General features: G+C 42.0%; 1 protein-coding gene across 10 annotated transcripts in view; it reads right to left on the reverse strand.

Annotated features, from left to right (window-relative positions):
- Positions 1–16,127, reverse strand: part of LOC107996620 (calmodulin-like) — a 48,830-nt gene that overhangs the window by 5,720 nt on the left and 26,983 nt on the right. For all 10 annotated transcript variants that reach the window (XM_062071146.1, XM_062071147.1, XM_062071155.1 and 7 more), the window contains exon 5: positions 1,658–1,748. In XM_062071146.1, the coding sequence (XP_061927130.1) occupies positions 1,658–1,748 (91 nt within the window). The remainder of the gene's footprint in view (positions 1–1,657; positions 1,749–16,127) is intronic.

The raw sequence follows: 16,127 nt of genomic DNA on the forward strand, positions 1-16,127 counted from the left end.
AAAAAAAAAAAAAAAAAAGAGAGGGGGAGAAAAATCTCATATCCCAACGAACTCGTCCTCGACTTTGAGAGTCGTTTCACGCGTAACGAAATTTCACTTCCTCGTCTCCTGGACGAGAAGATCCATCTCGCGATCGATCGTAACGCGTCTGCCTTTGAATTGCAGAAAAGCTCGCGCCTAACTAAGGGAGAGGCTAACGATGGAGAATTGGTCGGCCGAGTTCCGACCCGTGTTTATTCGCGCGAGAAACTTTTGCCAAACTTTTTTTCCCTGAGGAAGATTCACAAAGCGTTCCGCCGTTTTCTCATGGATCCGTCGTGGAACGAACCGGAAACGACGCGCGAAATGAAATTGAAGACACGCGCGTCGACCAATCCCGCGAGATAACAGGGAGAAGCAACGAGAACGAATGTTTTCTTCGAACGAAATCTTATTTTGCGTTCCGCGATAATAATAAAGCCAACCCGTTGTTCCCTTCCCTTGTTTCGCTTCATTTTCCACGGATTTGTTCGCCCTTGGAGCGATATTAGAACAGTCTATCTTGCTTTTTTTCGAAACGAAGTACACTTTTTTCGATAACACGCTCGGTAATCCAGATATCTCCAAAGAGAAATTTCTTCCAGGGGGGAAGTCTTAGAGAAGAAATTTATGAGAATAAACGGAAGGATGTTTGGCGTGGCGAGGGTTCGCAACGATTCCGGGAGCGCATCCGTGAAAGTTTGTGGCGGTAATCCGCCGCGACAGTTGCTCGATCCTCCGTTCCCGCGTTTTAAGCGACGCGCGAAGACGACGCAAGATTGGAATCGATTTGTCGGGACGAAGGACAAGCTCGAAATTGCTGTCGAGCGAAAAGTTTCCACGAACTTCTCTCTTTCTCTCTCTCTCAAGTTTTTGTCTCGGCAGGCATGTTACTTCGTCGTTCCCCTCCCCCCAGTCGCTCGAGAGTTTGCTCGAAAGTCGAATCAATATTTCCGCTTTGCTTAATCAATTTGGAATCGGTTGAGTGCAATTAACTTGCCTCTTAAGTGGTCGTCTGCAATTGAATTAAACTCTCTAACGGCAAATTTGTTAAAACCAGGAGGGGAGGGAGAGAAGGACGTGTTTTTAAAACTTTGCAGGGCTTACTTAGACTTCCACTTCCCGCTTCGTGAACTTCAGCCGCGCAGCGCAGTTGACGGGCGGCGGATCGTGAAAATCTTTCGTAGAAAAATTTCAATCTTGTGAAGAACGGTGGAAAATAATTTTTAAATCGTGCGATATATCGCTCTATGCACGACTCTATTCAGATTCTTAAACTGGCCGAACATTCGTGCGTCGAATACTTTTATGCTTCCATAGCTATCATACTCCATTCCAGCTTTTCTACGATAAAAGCTCTTCAACCGATGTCACGTTACATATCTCTTGATTCTGTATATACTATATACTGTTATGTTTCGGTATATATTTATTACTATTATTTGCACCGTCGATTTATTTATTCAACCTCTCGATTCGTTTGCGCGTGCTTATTTGATTTGTTTTTTTGTTTCGAACAAAAGAATCAAATATTAAAACATCGTCAAACAATGGAGAAGAATAGAAAGCCCGAAACCATCGACAATGTATCACAAACGAAACACGATGTTGAATATACACAATCGTGGCAAATACGTACTCTCTTCTTCCGACAAGTCCTCGCCGAGACATTGCAGCACTGCCCTCAAATCGGATGCGGTGATGTATCCTCGATTGTGTTTATCGAATACCTGCAACCGAACGGAAAGAATCGCTACAGAGATCTTCTTTTATGTATTTTTATTATTATTATATTATTGCAAATATATCGGAACGTGTATTTATTCGAACGAATATTTAAATTGTCGGAGAAACTTTTATCTTTGAATTCTTTCGACGCAATTTTCTCCAACATTTTCAGAAGATTGCATTTCAAAGTAGAAAATATTTAACCAGTCACGATTATTGCTATCGACGTTCATATATTTAAAATGGGAAGATTGAAATCCAATCTCTATTACTTTTGATTTATCTAAAATTTCTAGAGATTTCGCTGTTATAAAGTAGAAGCGATTCCAAATTCAAACTTCACTGTACTTTCTTCCTTATTTATAATATATATTTATAATTTCCATATAAAATGCACACGATTCTAACGAAATCCTTGTTATCGAAGATAAAAAAAAGTAACGTTTCTCAGAATAAATTCTTGGCCGACACGACGATTACGAGTCTAAGCCTCGCACTATCCGAAACGCTACTCCTCTATCTCGAGAGCAAGGCAGAAAATGGCAGCCGTGACACGTGGAGCGAAAGGTGATGACAATCACGCGATAGTTCTCTCTCTCTCGAAAATGCTGCCGCGGGGATAATATCGACGTGCGCGTCTATTATTTATCGGCCCGTGCCGCGACACCGAGCCCATCCTCGACTTTTGTCGAGGATTGATGCCGCTCCTGGGAATGTGCTCCTTTCGACACCGTTCCCCTTCCTCCGCCTCGTTACAGGCAAATTAATATAAGTTTGCCACGCCGAGAGAAACGAGGACACGTACGAGAGATAAGATGCGGCGCGTCGCGCTCATGCTGTCCATTTGGGATGTGTTGGATTTCCGATGGTGAAACGTGGGCAGAGGGAGGAAGTTCATCGACCGAGGGTAACGAGGGACGGATCGAAGGAACGAAGGTTATTTTCATGGTGGATTTTAATGACGGTTGCTTTTCGATATCGAGGGAATTGTTGTTCCTGTTGGCTTCTCACCGTTACGAGAACCAATTTAAATAGAGAATTTAAAAGTTGCTCAAGCCGGCAATAAATATATTTTTAATATCGATGATTCATATTTCTGTGTTCTACTGATTTCTCGCCGTTGAAACGTGGATGTATGGTGTATATTTATGAATTATATATATATAATAACGCTGTTATTTGAATAATAGCGTAATTTGTTCCTCATATTGCGGTTCTACGTTCGATCTATGGAGTTATTGCTTTGCAACGTGTTGAAAATTGCAAAATGAAATTGCACGCTTGTTTATTGGTTATCTGGGAATCGCTCAGGTCCAAATTACTTTGCTATTGTATAGATCCACGTGCATCGTAACCGTAATACGCGTATAAAGTTAAAAAAAAAAAAGAAAAAGAAAATTATCCCACGTTGAATGGAATAATGGAACGCGGATTACCAGATGTGCCGAATTGCCGCTTCAATTTCCCATCGTTGCACTTAAGGATCGTCGCTTAAGGCGAGGCATACGCATAGGTCTAGAAGAAGAAGAAGAAGAAGAAGTCGAAAAGCTTAACGAGCACCATCTCCTTACGATACTATTCTCTCTCTCTTTCTCTCTCTCTCTCCTTCGAAAGAGCAATATCGCTCTTTATTTCAATGGTGGCACGCATCGATCCTCCTCGTACAAAATGCACGCCTCTCCGTTCCAAGTCGGGAAAACCTACTTTCCGAACAACGCGCGAAACGCTTCACGCCAGATTATTTACAGAATAATGTAAAGTTTCAGCCTCGTTCAGGGAGGCGGAACAACGATAAAGTAAGTAAATACTACTTGATATTCGCCTCTTAACCTTTCAACTTTTAAACGAGTTTAACGCACAACAATGGCGCGCCCAACTTTTCTCCTCCCTCCCTCCCTCCTCATCAATTAAACGCGTTACGTTTCGATCTAGAATCCAGGGTTCCATATGCCGACGGGATAAGGGCAAAAACTCGACTCGACTTTTCTCACTCCCTCTTCTCCTCCCCCAATCTTCCGCCGCTTTCGTCTCGAGGTCAAAGGTGAGAGGACGTGGCGGGTGATTGCGAATCGACCAGCTTCCAGGTGGTCGGAACTCGGCGAGTCTCTCCCATTACAGTTTAACGATTACACAGTTTTCTGTTTCTCCGTGCTGGAAATCGTTGGCTCCGTTTCCCGTTCACCGAACAAGAACCCTGCTCTTCCTCCGGAAGGGAATGGAGAAAAGGGAAAGGGAGAAAAATATCTCGAGATCGGTCGAATCGGCGGTAGGAAATCGCAATCAACCGGGCATTACGCCAATTACCAAATCATTTAGCCCCTCCCCATTCGTTCATTGTTTGCCAGAGGTCTCGGAACTCGAGGTCGAGCTCGGTTCGTCATAATCAACGTTATATCGTCGTTTGCATAACCGAGGTGCAAACTGCAGTATACAGTAAACGACCGCGGATCACGCTTTGATGGCAATTTTTGCGCGGTGGTTTCGCCATCGGGCCGACGGATCGAACAATTTGGTCGATCGATCGATCGATCGGGGCTGAATTCGGTGAACCGAGACGAATCGAGAATCGAGTTCCAATTGTTTAAATCGGACGGATTGGTCTGATTGATGATTGACTGACTCAGAAAATGAACTGATTTTTCTTTTTTCTTTTCTTTTTCTTAAAATATTTCTTAGAATATTTAGGGGAAAAAGTAATGGAAAGGTTAATGAAGGAGAGGGAGGGATTCGAAATGAGTGGTCTATGGTGGTTATTATGTATGGAGAAGTAAGTGTCGATCGATTTGCAAAGGTTAAGGACGATTAATACAGGTTTCTACGTCAAAGCCTGTTGAAACAGTGTCATGGCCGAGCGAAGGAGGCTAATGAGGAAAAATCTGTCGTCCATTGAAGCTTCTGCCAATTTTATCTTTTTATCAAGCTGAGTAATGGAATGAAATATCCAACGTATATACTATATAGAAAGAAATTGGGGAAAAAAGTAATCCAACGAAAGGAAACTACGTACAAGATAATTCCAAGAGAAACATTCCTGAATAAAAAAATTTTAAAACATATATATATATATATATATAAGAAGAAATTGGAAAAAAAGAAAAAATAGTTCGATGAAATGAAACTATATGTATAAGATAATTCTAAGAGAAACATTCTTAAATGAAAATTTTAAAATAATTGAATTTTATTCTCATTATTTATCGTGTTATTTTCTCCGACAAACGTGCAGAAAGCGGAATAAATAGAATGTTAATGTAATTAACAGAGAATTTCAACGAACTACTATATAATTCTTTCATTTCTTCTACGTATTAATATAATTACGATAAACGCACATACATAATGAAACAAATGTTTAACGACTTAACGATTAAAAAAAGGATACGAAGAAAATTCTAAGAAAAGTTATAATTACGTTTCTCAAGAAAAATCTTTCTTAATGAGTAGCGTAAATAATTCGTAGATAATTGTCAAAAAAAAAAAAGTTAAAAAATATTCGTCCGTCTCTTCCGACAGTCCATCTCTCCAAGACTTACTTCAACCGCATATATATGCTAATGCGAGAAAAGATTAAAATGCTCGATTTTTCGTATCCAATTTATCCGATCTAAGATCGGCCCCTCTCCCATGCACACGATCATTCGTCTCGCGGAGACGCGTGTACGAGTGACAGTATAAATCATGTCCTCCGCCTCTTGAGCCCGAGTTAGATAACGATGAGAGCTAACGGATGAACGTGTGTGTGTGTACGTGAGAAAAAGAGAGAAAGAGGGATTCGAAATAGAAAAAGCTCCAGGACGCGAGTATTATCTGGTTTCCCCGACAAATGGGCGGAATTTGGCACGAGCGAATGGCGAAAGCGCGGGGGATGAAATCGAAGAAAGGATTACAGAGGAGGATTGGTAGTCGCGGCCGCGATAAGGCGGTAATCGCGAGGCGTTAAGGCGGCGGCGAGACGTGACGAAGGAACGAATTTCGTGATTCGAAAATTCGAAAGGAATTCTCGTCCTCGAGTAGTGTCCGGCGCGAGGAATATTAAGATCCGCTCTAATTCCTCCAACCCTCGTGTTACCATCGTAACCAATTAGCCCCGTTGTTCTAAGCCACTGCCCCGGACGCTTTGCGATATTAAAATTGGCTCCCTTAAAAGCGGCCGCCTTTTCTATTACCCTTGCGCGCGACCACCTATTTTACGGCCAACTCGTAAACCCGATGAAAAGCCACTTTCGTCGATTAAGGAGCAATTGGTTACCGAAAGGGAAGAAGGGGAGAAAATAATGTGGATTCTTTTTTTCCTTTTTCTCGCCGCCGAGCCAAAAGGAAAGCCAAAGTCGTTGATTCACGACGCTCGCTTCGCGATTTTACGACGTCCTCTTTCGTCGATCCACGTTCGATTCAAAGGCCGATACTCTCGAGACGCGGAGTGGATTTTCGAATTTGCGTCTCTTCCTGTTCGCTTCCCCAACTTTCTTTGCGCGGTTATTTTATCTTTTTTCGATTCACATATCGGTTGTTGCCGATATGCTGTGTTATACGATTGGTATATTGACATCTATATATATTATACATCTGACGAGTTCTTTCGTCTTCCATTAGAATATCGTGATACGAATCTGTTTATCGTTCCTTTGACTCGGCTCGTTTCGTTTCTCTTTCCATTTCTCTTTTTTTTTCTCTTTTTTCTTTTTTTCTCTTTTTACAAAAAGTTTTCTCGCGCGAAAATCCGTCGAGTCGTAAATTAAACCGCGTTATAAGTTTCGATCAAGTCGTAACACAACTTCGATCGAATTAAACACCTCCGATTGCAACCAATCAACGTTCCATTTTTTCACAACGAAATTCAATTTTCCCGTAATAATTGAATAACCGTCGATCGAGGGATAAATATTAGCCAGGAACCAATTATACGTTAAAAAAAAAAAAAAAAGGAATAGTTCTCGATCTAGCGATGAACGAATTAACTCTCTCTAAAAGAGCGACGCATCGCGAGTTAATTTAAGCAAATAAGAACGGAGAAGAAAAAGCGTTGCGTTCTCTCTCGGGGAAAAATAATGGCGGCCGGCGATATTCGTTCTCGTATATCCATTTTCTTTTTTCTTTCTACCGTTATTTTTTCGCTAATATTCGTTCTTTCTCACCCCTTTTTCCCCCTCTCTTGAACGAATAATAAATCTTAGCAATCGTTCGCTATGCCCTCCACCCTCGCTTCATCCCTTTCTCTCTCAAACTTCTCGCTCTTTTTTCCCGCGTTTTCCGGCTCCTCTCCTCCTCTTTTTCCCTTTTTCCCCTCCCTCTTCCTGTTCCTTTTTTTTATTCACCGGTGCCCGGCTACAATCCGGCGCGCTCGCGGAGATTAAAATATCGACTCGGGACACTGCGATACGTCGCGTCTGACCCCAATGCCGCCGGGTCGGTTTGCTAAACTCTTTAAAAGCGCGTCACTCGATTTAAAGGGATCGAGGCGAGCCGTTCCAATCGCGTCCATTCATCGTTGGACAAACGGGTACAAAATTGTTCTAATCGTATCTCGAGGCGTGTGCGTCTAACACGTTCACGGATATTTGGATGAAATAATATTTAGATTGTCCGATGTTTCGTTTTTGTCCATTAGCCCCCTCGACGAGGGAAGGTTCGATCAACGGAACGAAATCGACTCGATAACGGTATAATTTCGTATATACCCGTAATAAATATCCTCCTTTTTCTTAAGCTCCGCTTCTCTAATTGATTTCTCGCGACGAGCGACGTCGCGATGCTGGACTAGCTGGTTAGATTGGATTTTACAGGCGATACAATCTCGGCGAAATTAAAAAAGTGGGACGGGATGAATCTGGACACCTATTCTTCTCCCCCATCTAAATTTGTTTTTCTTCTTTCGTTTAATTTTTAAACGTACAGCAATATTAAAATTAAAACTAATTCCCAATAACAGATGGAGCAAAGTAAACATCCGACACGTGATATTAGATAAGCTATTATTATTATTATTATTATTATACTATTAAAAATTCAACGGACCGACTTGAAGGACTCGACTCGAGCGATCGATTATTATTTGCAAGATTGGCCGATTGTGTTACACGGTCGGATAAAATTGATTGGAAAATTGATTGGAGCGAGAACGATTTTTCAAAATTGACGGAAGAGCGATCGCGGCGCGGCGGCTAAATGGAGCGGTAAAAGTGACCAGCGCGGGCTGCGATGGCGTGCGTCCGCTCGTGGCACGGCCTCGAGAATGAAGAAAGTGAGCGGAGACGGGGGGGGGTCGGTCGATAGGAAGACAGAGTGGAAGGATGCACGAACGGATCCGCGGAGTAAAAACGTGCATGGCTCGCGAGTGGATCCGGTGTGCGAGCGGGCAACTCTAATAAATCTGCGGATCCGTGAGTTGAATGTACACGGGCGTGGGATAACGAATCGAAAATAATACGAAATCGAATTTCACCGAGGGGATAACAAATTGACTCGTGGCCGGGATGGTAATGCGAGCCTCGTTAACGACCAGGGAAACGAATATTCCAATACTCGAAATGATACCCCCTCCCCCCAGTTCGAATTAATATGTAACGATTTCTCGAGAGGGTAAACGAGGGGGGTTAAATTGATACCTCGCCCGTGCTTCTTCTTCCCGCCTGATCACCGGCTTGAATAATATATGCACGAGGGATCATAGCAGGCTTCCCGAGATTTCTCTCTTGGCCGATAATCGAGAAACGTTGGAGGAAATAGTATAAGCGGAGTAGCGGGCCGAAAAGGAGAGAGGCGGGGGCGGGTTGGGAAAGGGAACGAGTGGACCGTCGGTTTCCGACGATGGAGAGGAGGTTGGGAGCGAGAGAAAGACGAAGGCGCGCAACAAAGGGCGCGGAATGGGTGGAAAAGTGTGTGCAGACGACACGGCGGAAGAAGAATGGCGGCGGGGACGAGGACGGCGGGAAGGGTTGAAAATCGTTGTGGCCTGGCTGCGAAGCTACAGTCATTAGAATGTATTGTGGCGCAACGGTTTGACACGCTTCCTTTTACGTGTCGTCGACTCCGTCGAAAAATATCCTTCACCCGCTCCAGCTTCTCGCTCGCACGCAAATAGGAGGGGATATATGCGCGTGGGTATAAAAATGTTCTAATATAACCGGATAGCGTCGCCGTACTTTTCCTCCATTTTTTTATTTTTTCCTTTTTTTTGCGACCCACGCGAATATTTTTCCCAGCTCGAGCTAATTTCTGAATAAACTATGGAGATACATGTACATATACGGATATTTCGTCGATCGTTTTATTACTTATTCGAGCCTTGGACTCGATGAAAATGTAAATGATTCCGTTCGCCTTTATCCGTGGAATATGAAATCGAAACGGTTCAGTGGATACTCCACGCGAGAAGCGAGTAGAAGTTTGTACTTCCATTATTACGTTAACAAGTTGAACCGACGTTGCTTACATGCTGTATTTTGTCAGCGCAATCAACGAAACCCGCATCGGTTCGCTAAATCCGCAAACCGAAAGTAATCAAGGCGAAAGAGTTTGGACGGGAGGGAGAGGGGAATATAATCTTTTTGTCGTCGCAGATTTACACGGAGATAGAATTTTTGTCGCGAGAAACCTGAGAAGTTTTTAACGTATCGCTGTAACGCACAGATACATAAAGTAAGAAAGAGCCGGACGAGGTTGATTCGTGGACTAACATCCTCTTTTCTCCTCCATAACGGCCGTCCAAAAGGAAAATATAGAAAAGTCTTTGTCTACGGGTAGAAAACTCCACCGTATTTTCTCAACAATTTTTCTTCCCCTCTATTGTGCACGAAGATTACAAGCATTTGCGACTCCTCGCTGCCCCGAATTGAGCAGAAACGACCAAGCTTTATCATTTTATCCGCGTATTGTAATATATCTACACGCATCGACCAAAACTGTGGAAACTTGTTTCCAAGTCATTAAGGCTACGAGTTTGATCACTACGAGTTACCGATTGAAAAATTAATCTCTACGAATAATTTTCTCGTCCAAGATACATTGCTCGCAAAAGATGAATATTTTCGCTTTTTTATTGAGTTGAGTTACGCGTTGCGTCAAAAAAGGAAAAGAAGAGAAAAATTATATACACGCGAAATACGTTTTTGAATTATGACAGGCGAATATCTAAACGATGGAACCGTGAATAAGTGATTCATGGGCAGGATAAACGCGGGCTTTAAAGCCGCGTTTACGTAAGACGAAGTTAGTTGGGCTATTGAGAGTATGGCTAAGCTCGTTCACCTAACTAATATGTACGACAACTGCGTGTGGGTGGTACATTATCGCTGCGCTGGAAACGAGGACGAATAGATCGCGTGTCGAAAGTACGTTATCGACTTCTCGATAGGCGTTCGAGTAGACGACGAAGAAAAAAAGAAGAGGAAGAATGTGGAAAAAATGGAAGGGGAACCGATCGACCCTCGAACGAGTATTCTCCTCTTGGAGAATATAAAAGTAATTGTATTGGAAGGTAAATAGTTTCGTCTATTGCGAAAATTGGCAATGATCGAGTGGAGAAAAGTAAAATTAACTTTGCAGATTTAATTTGTTTGAATATATAAATGTTTCGCTCGACGATTGGTTACGAATCGAATTTAGATGGCGATAGAGAACGAATTGCGAATGCGGGGAGCTGCAGAGTATCGAAATTTCATTCCTTTCCGAACGATTCAATAATTTCATATTAGCCGCGATACACAACTGGAACAATCATATTCTTTCGCGATACCATTCAAACACGGCTGGCCCATTCGATACAAAACAATATCGACGTTTACACTTCATGCCATCATATTTGTTTCCTGCAATCACTGTTTTTGTTTTGCGATCAAATTCACCGGAAATTCGAATCGCTTATTGACGATTTGCCGTAAATTGGTCCACGAGTCTGGCGGGGGTGGTGTACGCGATGGATTTAAACCGATGTCGAGGAGAATCAAAACGGGGGGAAGGAAGGAGGGGGAGGGAAGAAGAAAAGAAGAAAAAAAAATTTGCGGAGGAATTGAATCGTCAAGAAGACTAATGGACGCTTCCTTTCCGTACGAGAGAGACTTGCCAGTAGCTTGCCATTCGGTTGCCTGCTTCGTGCCGCTACCTTTTCGAATCTTGAAAGCTACCTTTTAGTCGACCACCGAACCAAAGATTCGCGGTAACTGGAGTAGTTTTTCCACGAAGGTTCGATTAGGTTGCGGCAAATATATCGTGCCCCTTTCTCCGTTTATCTCTCTCGTTCTTGGAAATCTTTCTCTGCGGGACTCTTGCCGATTCTAAGAAAAATCTTTTATTCGCCGTTCAACTCGCCCACATTATTCGGATTCTCAATTCGTCACTTTTTACGTGATCAATTTTAAGAACGATAAAGGATATCGAAGATATTAAATTTGTTTACGAGCTTTAATTACGATCGAACGTTTCAAAGTCTATCAAACGTACAATGTGCTTTCGTTACAAATAAATATACGCCATCACGTATAAATGGCAATGTAATTAACACCTATAAATAATTTAAACGTCCATCAACCGGTTCTCGGAGAAAAAAACTTCATTCGCCGTTGAACTCGGCCACATTATTCGGATTACTTTCTCAATTCGTCACTTTCTACGTGATAAGTTTTAAAAACGAAAGGAGAGACATTAAATTTGTTTTAAATTTGTTTCAAAATCTATCATCGTACAAATGTGCTTTCGTTACAAATAAATATACGCCATCACGTACATATAAATGTAATTAACATCTATAAATAATTACTTAAACGTCCGTCAGCCGGTTCTCGAGAAAAAACTTTCATTCGTTGAATTCGGACACCATACTCTCTCAATTCGTCACTTTCTACGTGTCAAGTTTTAAAAAGATTTTGAAGATATTATAATATCGTTTATGAAACTTGTAGAAGAAAAATCTATCTACGTTTCAAAATCTACAAATCTACAAATCTACAAATGTGATATAAATAATACCCGATTACGTACGCATAATGGCAACGTAATTAACCCCACAAATAATTATCGAAACGTCCATCAGAGGTTGACGCGCGGCCTCCGGATACCGAAAGGGAATCTCGATACGGAAATCGATCGAGGAGGATTCCATTAGCGGATTCTCTGCTCCGTACGTACGTACGTACGTACGTTTCACTTTCCACAAAGATGACAGAGTCATCTTCGCATCCTGTCTCTTATCAATTTCCCCCAATGTTGAAAGCTGACAAACCTGTTACACCGATCAGCAGAAAAGTTTCTGCTCTAGTCACTCTTGAAAGGATTATCCCTTCCTCGCTTAATCATCGCGCTTGATTCCGTCGCAACTTTCAAGTTAACAACTGGCTTCGTTTCTTCGTGATTACTAGTCGGATTTCTCTTGCATACGTAAATACAGAAGTGGGTCGTTACACCATTCTTGCTCGTTGTCGCTCGAGATAAGCCCTGTCTCCCTCTTTCCCTGGCGTTAAGCGCGCAAAAACTTGTGAAATAATCCCTAATCTACGAAGAGATCCGTCAGATTACGAAATATCATCCATCTATCTCCGAAAGAGGAGGATCGAAACGACGATATTTGTATTTTTTTTTTTTTGCAACGATGCTACTACGATGATTGAATAACAGGCGGATTCGACGCAGGTGCGGAAACTTGTTGCTTTTGCGCTCGGGCCGAAGATCAACAACTCTACCCGTCGATCATCGAGTGGAGTACATCGAATTTTGGAACCCGCGGTTATACTCGATTCGACGTTAAAATTACTAAAAGTCAAAAATTACGTACGTTGGAAGATTAATTAACGTTTGAATCATCGACTTAACAAGAAGAGAAAATATAAGGAAATCCAGGGGAAAGAGGAAGAAACGATCGATTCTTCTAGTCGAAAAATTCTTTCAGGATGTGGGACACGGTTTCTTAATAAAGGTAGCGGTGTGGTGGAACGTTAAACAGGGATTTGCAAGCACCGGCGAGGCGTAATCCTATCGATTCGATCTCGGTTTGATCACGTCACGCGCGGGAACAACTTTCCTCTTGTTCTCTCGTTGTCACCTGCTCACCGGATGAGTGCCACTCACAACTTTTCCCGTGAGAATGAAAGAACAGCGATTAAAGGATCCGTCGTTGAATCTTGGGACGACTAGCGTGGAAACCGGCTCCCCCCTTTCGAATTCTTCGAGGACCACCGCGTTCCACGGCCAAAAACTTTCCCTCTTTGATCCTCTTCGTCCACTTTCCAACTTTCCAGGTATTCCCGCGCGATTATTACATGCGCGGGAAGGGAGGAGGAGAAAAGGAAAAGGAGTTTTGGAAGAAATTCCGCCACGGCGAAAAAGGACAGTGTACGGCTCCGCGTTACGAAATCAAGCGGAGACCGAGCTTGGAAAGTCCAAGCGAAGGGAGCAGTTTAGGGTGGAGGGAGATTTCACCGGGACAAATGGGAAAACTTAGATTCGAGGAAATTTTAAATTACTCGCAACGCTTTGAGACGGTGCATCCGTGTTTCACAATAGTCCGAGAGGGTTCCCGTCGTGGGAGGAACTCGTTCAGACTTCAATTTGATCAATTAGAAGTTTGGAATGGACGATCGGGCACTCGTTATTAACACCGTTTTTCAGCCAACGTTTCTCTTCACTATTCCTTCCGATGCACAGACGTCGAGAAGAATGGAGTGCTCTTGTACCGTTATCCGACCAAGAGTTAGCAAACATTTTCGACGGAGGGGAGGGAAAGGGGTATGAAAAAAAATGGGAGACCATTAGGTAATCAGAAAATCGTCGCTGGTAACGCTGGTTCTAATTCCTTTTCACCGGATGAGAATAGTACCACTTTTCATATTTCCATTTCTAGCTATCTCCCCTTCTCCGCTTAATTTTCGTACAATTCTCCTCTCCGAGAGCCACGATTATTTATTACAGACAGTTTATTGGCCAATATTTTACGTAATTGACGATTAGAACTGAAATATTTGGTTTTCGAAATGCGATTAACGTGCATGTATATAATCGCAATTAACGATCCGGGAAGATATTTAATCGTCCATTGAATAAACGAGTAAATTAGTTATTCGATAACCAATTGAGATCAATTGTCGATCGATTGTTAAAATTTTCTATTCATTCATTTGATACGTTACACTTTTCGTCGATTAATTAATTTCAAAAAAAAAAAAAAAAAGAAAAGAAACGTCACAAGCGCAGTATCTTTTCAGAAACGAGATTTTACAAATTAATAATACATTCTAAAGATCGTTCAAACTTTTCTGAAATTAAAGATTTTATCATTCTCTTCTTCGAATATCCCATTTAACTCTCCCACACGATTTCATTTACTTTTTCGTTTCATTTATTCTTTCGCAAACGTGAAAAAAAAAATCTCCCACGAGGACGATGAAAAAAGGTATATTAAAAAAAGACATAGATCGTTTAAAAAAAAAAAAGCTCCGTGAAAACGGAAGAACGTTTCCTCCGGCCAATGAAACGCCAAGGGAATCACGATTTAAACGAACCTACTCTCTTTCCTCGAACGAAAAAACTCCCGTTTAAAGTGCACGGATGCACACCGGCTTAATATCGTCGCGATGCCTTTGAAAGCATGCGAACCGCGAAGACAAGTGCAAGAACTCTGAAACCAAGTCGGTTATCTCGCGTCTTGAATGTGTCGAATGTGTCTCGTGCGCGATCGAAACGACGTTGTTCGAAGTTGCGAATATTTTGCCTCGTTACTTTACGGCCATTCGCCATGAGGCCAATCAATGTTCCAAAGATGAAATTCGCTATTATTCCCGACCGGGTGACTTAATAATTCGATAATTCGATCGATAAATTCCCGATAAGCAACGATTCGGCTTATAAACTGGGACGGTCAGCCAGCTCGTAGAAAATTCGTGGCATCAGCCTCGAAACTAATCTAACGGGCGAAACCATTCGAAGCATCGGCACGTTCTTCTCAAACCATCTTCGTTCCAAAAATGAGCTACGCCCACGCGCGGAACACTCGATTTCGTCGGGACGTGAAAAGTGGGGAAATTCGTGGCGCACGTGCGAGAATTAATTGGAATTGGAGGGAGCGGGACGTCTCGGTTTCTTTGTGGAGGAAGCATTCGTTAGGCGATGCGCCGCAAAAGGCTTTGTGCATTCCAACGAAATCTGTCGTTCGTTACTCGTTATCTGACAATTATTATTAACGTTTGCATTCAGGCTTGGCCACGATACGCTCGACGGACCAGTTGAACGGAAACCGCGTCGTCCTGGGAACAAAGAGCCGCGTCCTCGACTTAACTATTTCAATCGCCGCCGTTTCTTACGTTCCTTTCGAACTGCGTAGGATCAGATGGGGGAATGGAAGATATCCTCCCCCGTATACGAGTAATTTTATTTGTATTCCGATTAAATTTCCATTAGATTTGAACAAAGATGTGTGACGAATTTCCTTCGTCGGAGGAGAAGAAGAAAAAAAAGAAAAGGAGTTCAATAAAGTGAGGAGAGGAGCGCATTTGACGTCGTTTTGCCGAAACACGACAAAGATAATTTCGTAAAACCCTCTTCGCGGCTTCCTTTCCCCCGAAGATTTGTTTCCTCCTAACGGACAGCTACCTCTCACGTAGAGGCAGTAAGTTATATATTATGCGCATAGGAATGCAGGCTACCGCTATTATTGGGGATTTATATATATTTCGTTCGAACGTGTCTCGAAAATTTCAACGTGGCCAAACACGGAACCGAGATCCGTATGAATCTCCAGTATAGAGTGCTTTCCTATGGAGCTGTTCTAGCAATTCATAAATAAATCCTGTGCTGCTGTGCGATACGTGAACGTCATTTCTGATTTGATCGCTCGATCGAAAAAAACTCTACGTTTAATTGTTTTCACTCGTCCAATACTCCAAGTTTTCGAAATTTTTAATTATTCTCAGAAAAATTCACCAATAATCAATCCATCTTTATCGTATCAATATACTTTATATCTAAATTAAACAAAAACTTTACGTTTAATTGTTTTCACTCGTCAAACATTCGAAATTTTCGAAATTTTTAATTATTGTCAGAAAAATTCGCCAATAATCTATCCATAAATTTTCGATCTTCCTATGGAGCTATTCTAGTAGTTCATAAATAAACCCTGTGCTTCCGTGCGACACGCGAACGTCATTTCTGATTTGATCGAAAAAAACTCTACGTTTAATTGTTTTCACTCGTCCAATACTCCAAGTTTTCGAAATTTTTAATTATTCTCAGAAAAATTCACCAACAACGAATCTACCTATCCATCTTTATCATATCAATATTATTTTTATATATTCTAATTAATTTTGGAACCCTTACGATGTCTTATTAGACTCGGATTAATCTAATCGATTTCCATCACCGTTCGTTAACTCTCATAGCTTGTGTCTACATTC

The sequence above is a fragment of the Apis cerana genome, linkage group LG2 (genome assembly GCF_029169275.1).
Source record: "Apis cerana isolate GH-2021 linkage group LG2, AcerK_1.0, whole genome shotgun sequence".
Taxonomy (NCBI): Eukaryota; Metazoa; Arthropoda; class Insecta; order Hymenoptera; family Apidae; genus Apis; species Apis cerana.